The sequence below is a fragment of the Akebia trifoliata genome, chromosome 4 (genome assembly GCF_017979445.1).
Source record: "Akebia trifoliata isolate Shusen 1 chromosome 4, ASM1797944v1, whole genome shotgun sequence".
In the NCBI taxonomy this organism is placed as follows: Eukaryota; Viridiplantae; Streptophyta; class Magnoliopsida; order Ranunculales; family Lardizabalaceae; genus Akebia; species Akebia trifoliata.
This window is the reverse complement of record NC_141378.1, coordinates 19,016,053-19,024,383: the sequence shown is the minus strand read 5'-3', so window position 1 is coordinate 19,024,383 and position 8,331 is coordinate 19,016,053. Positions and strand designations below refer to the sequence as shown.

Here is an 8,331-nt window from a genome sequence, read left to right as displayed (position 1 = left end):
GGGTTTTTTGCATCGAATGTCAATCTCAACATTGGAAAATACACCTGTTTATTTATTTCGAGTTTTTCCAACTAAAATACATGGAAAGATCGACTTAAAACTTGACATAATGACTTTTGTAGATGATTTCAAATCAAAAGAATCATCCTTCATCGATTTTTATCCAAAAATGAAATAAAAGAATTGAAAATTCTTAATTTTTTACATACATTTTCAAAATGCTTGAAAAAAATCATCGAAAATCACTTTTCTTTGGAATTTCTAAAACTCGATCGGGATGAAGGAAACCTATTTTTTTTTTTAGACGAAAATGGTGAGTTAAAATGTTTAGGACAATTTTGACATTTCAATCATGAGAAGTGTCTAAATTGGAGTTCAAAGACTATTTTGAAAAGAGGGATTTACTAAATGAACTATTTGATAACCTGCAAAAATCAATGACTAAATTAAAAGAAAAGTTAGTACCACGAACTATTAAATAATTTTTCCAATACTAACGATGTGTTTGGATTGAGAGAAATGAAGAGAAGAGAAGAGAAAATTAATGTGTTTCTCTCCATTACTACTGTTTGAATTGTTAAGTGGGGAGAGAAGAGAAAAGAATTGGAGATGAGAAGAGAGAAAAAATTGTGAATTTTTTTTCTCTCCAAAAGTGGAGAGAATAGGAGAAAAATAGAGAGAAACCCTTTTAAAATATTTTATAATTCTAACTTTGCCCCTAGATCTCTTTTAAGATATTTTAAAATTTTAAAATTATCCCAAGTTCTCTCCTCTCAATCCAAACATGATGGAGACAAATTAAGTTTCTCTTCTCTTCTCTTCCCTTCCCTTATCTTCTCTTCTCTTAAATGAGTTTCTCTTCTCTCCACTTCTCTCAATCCAAACATAGTGTAAAACTAATTGGCTATATTTTGATTAAAGTTATCCTCAAAAAAATTATAGTTGTACCTGTCAAATCACTCTTTCTTTAAATTCAATTTTGCCAAATATAATACCATGATGAGAACAAAATACAAGGCACAAACATAGCACGAAACCTTGAATCTTTCTAATGGTAATAGATTTGATACGTAAACAGGTGAAAGCAGAGATTGAAGATTTATATTGCACGCAATTCTACTAACCTAAAGTCTAAGTGTGGGGCCAAACCTCCAATGGGTGCATCATTAAATTGTCTAATGTGGCTGATTTCGATCTAAATTATTCCTATTATTACTATTACTATAACTATAATAGATGATCATCTTAATCATAATAATCCACAAATTGCTCCACACACCATTTGTATCTCAATCATAACCTAAATAATTCATCAGGATCTAATCTTAGTCTAATTTATCCTAGTGTCGTCTTGGAGTGACTTCAAGATTGTACCTCATATCGTACATCCAGACGTGCAAGTGTGTAGGAACCATAGATGCTTTTTGACTTGTGTCTCGATAAAGAGCATCTATGGTTCCGACCCACTTTCACATCAAGATGTGCGATATACGATACATTCTTGAGGCCACTTCAGCATTGTTCTTTAATTTAATCTAATTGTCCAATCCTAATATTCATGAAAATTGTTTTATGTACTACTTTCTAATACTCATCAATCAAATAAGATTGACTTCTTATGTATGTGGAAACCCAAAAATTCAATATATCTTATAAGCTATTGTGCTTAAGGTATCAACATGTTATTGATTTCTTAATTTTCAAATATTTAACTCCATAAAGCATAATTGGGTCTTATTTTCATCTTTGGAGATGTGTTTGTCACATAGCACTCAAAGATGAACACTTCCACTCTAAACATTTAGCTCTAATTCTTAAAACAACATTTTCCTCAAATCTCTCTATTCTTAATGGATGACAGAACCAATGTAACAAATATAATATATATTCTGAAAATTTTCGAATCGTTCATCTCTATGTATCTTTGCTAATGTTGAAATTTTAATACTATTCTTTGGTTCTACCGTCTCTAAAGACCTAAAAATAAGAATGTTAATGGATGGGTCTATTATTTTTTAATGCATCGAATCAGACCTGAAAATCGATTATTTTTTATCCAATATTTTGGATTCGGATCAAGGGTTTAGGTTTTGATAAGGATTTGATTTGTATAACTTATTGAAAAATAATATTCATTTGGATCAACCAGACCCTAATCAGGCCTTAAAATCCAAACCAAAACCCGAACCATTTAATGATTGAGTCAGGCTAACTCGGCCATTATATGGGTCTAACTCGGTTCCGGAACTAAATGGGTCTATAGAAACACTACTAATAGAGCTGAAATCTGAAAAATGATGGACTAGAAACCACTGTTTTAATAACAGGACCAACCAGTGATCCAACCTGGTTCGATCGAAATTTTGTAATAAATTAGTTCAATCAATGAACTATCCGTTCTTGTGAATTTATAAATAAACGAAATTAATTTAGGAAAAAGTATACATATATCATAAATAAATAAATAAATCATAAATGAAAATCATTTCAATTAAATTGAACCAAGGTCCGAATATGGTCTAACCAATTTGATAATTTTTTTCGGTTCAATCGTCGGTTCGGTTTAAAAAACGTTGATACAAACAAACGAATCGGGTATTCGGGTTCGGATCCCCATGGAAGGATCATAGATTCCAGAGAGAGTGAACTTTCTACAGTTGACTCACTCTCTTATTAACCCATTCAAATGACTTGGTCTGAAGGTCTTTGGTCCTCAGTCCTCAGTCCTCAGTCCTCTCTTTCTCTTTCAAACGCGTCTTACTTTTCACAAACACCCTATCCCCCTTAAAAACTAACCAAAAAAACTAAGAAATAAAATCAACAAAAACTTCCCCAACTCATCTCCATCTCTCTCTCTCTGCAACTATGAAACTCTTCCTCTCATGGAAACTCATCAAACACCTTCCCTTCTCACCCTCCTAATCTTCATCTTTCTCTCTACTCTTTCTTCTTCATATTCTCTCTCCACCCTTTCAATCTCTCATACCTCTAACCAAATCTTAATTTGTTCATTAATACCATCAAAGACCGATAATTTTCGATCTTCCCTTAATTGTTCTAGCTTTCCTAAGGGAACCCAAATTCCAATTACCCATCCAAATGTCTTGGTTTCTTCGATAGTTGGTGGTGATGGATTCAAATGTATTCTAAGGTACCCGTCTTCTTCATTGGTTACTACTCTTAATTGTTGGAGATTCTCCAATAATGGAACCGTTTTACAATATAAGAGGATATATAAAGGCCCAATGCTCGATGAGCTTGAGGCTGGGAATTCTCATATATGTGGTCTTGTTAATGGGACTAATCATCTCGAATGCTGGCAATGGCCCGAATTCAATGCATCCATCACATCGAAACTCTATGGGATCGCTGTGGGCGGTGAATTCGTATGTGGGTTGTCGGAATTCGGAAAGATTAAGTGTTTTGGAAACGATACAGATGTTGTTAACCACAAGGTTGTGGGGAACTTTAGTGTTGTTGCTGCGGGAATTCGTCATGCTTGTGCGATTTCTTCGGATGGTAGACTGACTTGTTGGGGACATATGGTGGGGAATCAACCAGATGGGGAATTCAATTCCTTGGCTTTGGGGGATAATCGAAGTTGTGCACTTCGGACTAATGGATCCGTCGTTTGTTGGGGGGAAAACAGTTTCAAATTGCCCGAAAATTTACTAGAAACAGAATTTATAACAATCAAAGCTAAGGGTAGTGTTTTTTGTGGTGTTCTTACGTACAATTTCTCCTTATTTTGTTGGGGAAATGAGATTCTCGATTCGAATTCCATGGTTTTTGAGAAGGTACAACCAGGGCCTTGTAAAGCGAGTTGCCCATGCCGAAGTATGCCAGGTTCACGGTACTTTTGCGATCAAGGGTCTATTTGTCTACCTTGTCCGGTTACTCATACATATGGAAATCCTCCGGAATTGGCACCAGTTCCCACAGAATCCTCACCAAGCAATGGAAGAGATATGAAAAGGGTTGCATTTCTTGTGATTGGGTGCGTAGGGAGTGCATCGATAGCAGTGGTGTTTGGCTTCGTAATTTTCCTATATTGTAAGGGAAATGTATGCCGAGTTCATGATTCAGGGCGGCTTGAACAGGTACCAGTTGCACCTCAACATGGTCCGAACCGACCCCAACTAGGTCCTATTCGGTCCATGCCAGTGGCACTCGAGAAGAGACTTAGCAAATTGACTAGCATGGGTCATAGCTTTCAATTATCAGAGTTTAGTTTGCAAGAACTAGTCCAAGCAACCAACAATTTTTCGGAGGACCACAAGATAGCTTACGGAAGCTTTGGATCTGTTTATCGTGCAATGCTCAATGATGGAAGGGAAGTCGCTATCAAACGAGCCGAATTAACCAATTCGGTATCATATGGGCCTGGTTCCAAGCACCACGATGACAAGGAGGATGCATTCCTATCCGAGCTAATGCACCTCTCTCGTGTCAACCATAGGAACCTAATCAAGCTATTGGGGTATTGTGATGAAGAGAACGAGCGCGTGCTCGTGTACGAGTACTTGACCAATGGTACCCTCCACGATCACCTCCATAAGCTCGACAACTCACCTCTTAGGTCATGGACAGCACGTTTGCAGGTTGCGCTTGATGCGGCTAGAGGGATTGAGTATCTTCATGAGTACGTAGTCCCATCAATTATACATCGAGACATTAAGTCATCAAACATATTGCTTGATGCAACATTGATGGCTAAGGTCTCGGATTTTGGGTTATCGTTGATGGGTCCCGAGGAAGGCGAAACACACCTATCACTCCGTGCAGCGGGCACGGTCGGGTACATGGACCCCGAATACTACAAGCTCCAACAATTGACGACGAAGAGCGATGTTTATAGTTTTGGAGTAGTTTTGCTAGAATTGTTATCGGGGTACAAGGCCATCCACCCTCACGAAAATGGGGACCCAAGAAATGTGGTCGACTTTGCGGTACCCCATATCGTTGCGGATGAAATACACCATGTGTTAGACCCTAAATTGCCAATCCCGGCACCATTTGAGATCGAGGCCGTGGCATATGTTGGGTACCTTGCAGCCGATTGCGTCAGCCTCGAAGGTAAATATCGTCCTACCATGTCCGAGATTGTAAATAGTCTAGAGCGAGCCTTGGTCGCATGTACAGCACCCGAAGATTTTCCTCGGTCGGGGTCGTCGATAGCATCAATATCTGTATAAGTTTCATCATCATCATCACCCTCATCAAAGTCTTATCCCAAAGATTTTGGGTCAAATCTTGTTCCTCCAATCAATTTTTTCTAGGTAAAAAATACATGTCCTTGACAATACCTCACACGTGTGGCCCTTGGAAAGAGGAACTGGTGAGATAGGGACTTTGCAAACGAATTTGTTCATAAATTATTTAATCTTTATTTATTTATGATTGGTTGGATACAAAAGTATTTGCGTGACAGATCACAAGATATTTAGATATTGAATCTTTCGTATTAATTTGGATTAAATTGTAAAGCTTCTTCTTCTTTGGCTGCTGATGGAAGAAAAGTCAAGGGTTTGAACAATAATATTGACTTTTCAAATGTTCGAATATATAGTTGGTATCAATCATGATATGTACTTCGTACAGCTGACTTGGACAAAGATTGGTCCGCATCGACATCTTAAACGTGTGGAAAGAACAGGCCCTCCTCTTACCTCGAGATGAGAAGTTCTGGAATGCCGTTGAAAAAGATTCTGCTCTAAAGTCAAAAGTCTAAACCATATTATTACTTTCAAAAAGGTAAGTCAAGGTCGCCAATCAGGCCCACCCTAAGGGGGCGTTTGGATATGGATTGTTGGGTTCGGATTCTGAGTTAGTATTGTCAAAATCATCAGATTATAAAAACTGATTTCCAAAATCTAGAATCTCATTTGGGTACACAGTATTTTTTTGAAAATCGATTTTAAAATCTAGAGTCAATAGTTTCCTTTTTTTGACCTTGTTTCATAGTTTTTAATTTTTATATCAAACATCATTCTAGTGCAAAAAGTTGTAGAAAATTCCAAACTTATGATTATGAGAGAATCTCTTTAAAAAATTGACATCAGATTCTAAACTCATATTATGAACAAGAATCAGAATCTAAAATCTGAATTATGAATCCCCGCGGGCATTAAGGGACTTCTCATCTCTCACGACATCCATACAGCTCTAGATCTAATTTTGATTAGCTAGATCTAATCTTGATTTATCTCGAAGTCTATAAACCCGTTATTAAAGAAATTTTGATAAACATAAAAGAGTATATGAAACCTACCAGTCAACATCATCTTGTTAGCCTATGTTTATGGTTCATAAATAGTCTATCAATTGGACGGATGTGATCACTCAAACAACTTGACTTTGACTTACATCTAAGATCTACGGTGGAGATCTATGCACCATATTTCTACTCTATGAATAAGGAATAAATCAAAAAAGAAGACTATGTAAAGATAATGGTAGGTAGGATACAAAATTATTGTTAGGTGAGAGGATATCTAACCTAATATTTATTTTTATTTTTTTTAACCATAAATTAATAAATTAATAAATAAAAATCAATTATGTAGAAAGATAGCATACAATTCTTTGATGAGGGGCTCTCAAACCTTGGTTTGACGCTTTGGGAGCTAATCCTTCTCTAATTCCTACTCCCAAATCTAAAAATATTTGATACTCACTCTTCAAAAAGAATCTCACGAACATATTAAGTATTTCTTGGTTCTTAAATAGATATTAGTTAGGGGTGTCAATTGAGCCCATTAGCCTAGCTTAAGCCTCTCGCACAAAACAAGGGCCAGGCCTTCACGTTGAGCCCGTGAAGGTTAGGCCGGACTTAATAATTTTCAGCCCATTAAATATGGGTTGGGCTAGGGCCTTATAGTGCCCAACCCGTCCCAGCGAGCCCGCTGCTTAATCTTATAAAAATATTTATAATATATTTAAGAGTAGTGATAATCTGACGTACGCCGCCGTCACAGAACCGTAGATCATTTACCTAGAGATACACATGGTAAAGGTTTATGGTTATGTGTATCCCGAGGCAAATGATCTACAGTTCTGTGATGAAGGAGAATGTCAGAGGGTGGCGTTAGAAAATCATTATTCTATACTTAATTAGAAAAATATTTTTTTCTAATAAAAGTAAAATGAGTCATGATGAATACAGTCTTGGGACGTGGCTGATATGGCAAGGGCACAGAACCATAGATCGTTTTCATCTTGATACACAGAAAAAGGATGTGCGATTCTATGCCCTTGCCACGTCAGTGGCACACCAAAACCGTATGCATTCATCATTATTCAAGTAAAATATATTGTCTAATTTAAATTTAACTCTCATCTATAACTTTTATAGATTTTAATAAGACATTAATTTCAACTTCGATTGGATAGTCTTCAAGCATGTACAAAAATTGAAATATATATATATATATATATATATTCATTAAAAATATTGAATTTTAGTCATTGTATTTGATTTGAGTCATGCCCGAACCCGTTTGGTCAGGCTAGGGCTAGTCTATGTAGAACCTACCTCTTTAGAGTCGGGTTAGGGCTCAACAAGCCCGACCCAAACCCAAACCCGCCCATGGACACCCCTAATATTAATCATGTACATCCCAAAAATAAATATTACAAATGAAATTTGGGTTTTACGAGACATCTACAAGTGAAAACTATTTATGCCATCCATTTTGCAAGATCCAACGACATCTGGTTGTGTCGTAAAAAAACATTGAAAAAATGGACAACATCTAAATGGTTGTGTAAAAATAATTGTCAATTTTAGATGTCCCCAAAACATGTCCCATGAAATATTGGGTTCAAAAGATGAATGAAGAGGAAATAAAATGAAATGCTTCAATCATGTAAGAAATGCAATAAAAATACTAACTAAAGAGCCCTAGACCATATTTTTTAATAATTCTAACTTTTTGTCTCTAGTTATTCTGCCAAGAATCATTTATGTTTAAAATCTCATTTCAATTAGGAGAAAAAATTGAAATAATCTTGAGTGAAATATTCCTAAAACCTTCAATATTTCTAAACCAGTATTGATATATTCCACCCACATGAGGATTTTTTTTATGACTATAAAATAAAGAATAAATTGTCCATGTTTGTCTAAATAAGAATATTTACTCTCTTTTTTAAATTATCTTTGTGCAGAATTCCTAGAACGTGTGATTGTTTTTTAAGATGAATAAGAAATTCATTAGACCCAGATAAATCTAGACCCGATCATATCCATCATTATAACTCCGGATATGATCCAATATCCAACCCAATTTTATTTAATAAAAGAATAAAACACACAAACCACTTATATAT

At 35.8% G+C, this 8,331-nt stretch overlaps 1 protein-coding gene across 1 annotated transcript; it reads left to right on the top strand.

The window, feature by feature from the left end:
- The first annotated feature begins 2,753 nt into the window (after positions 1 to 2,753).
- On the top strand, positions 2,754 to 5,564 carry CCR4 (CRINKLY4 related 4). Its single transcript, XM_086440209.1, has one exon. The coding sequence runs from the start codon at positions 2,883 to 2,885 to the stop codon at positions 5,193 to 5,195; it is 2,313 nt and encodes a 770-aa protein (XP_086296335.1). The 5' UTR covers positions 2,754 to 2,882; the 3' UTR covers positions 5,196 to 5,564.
- The last annotated feature ends 2,767 nt before the right edge of the window (positions 5,565 to 8,331 follow it).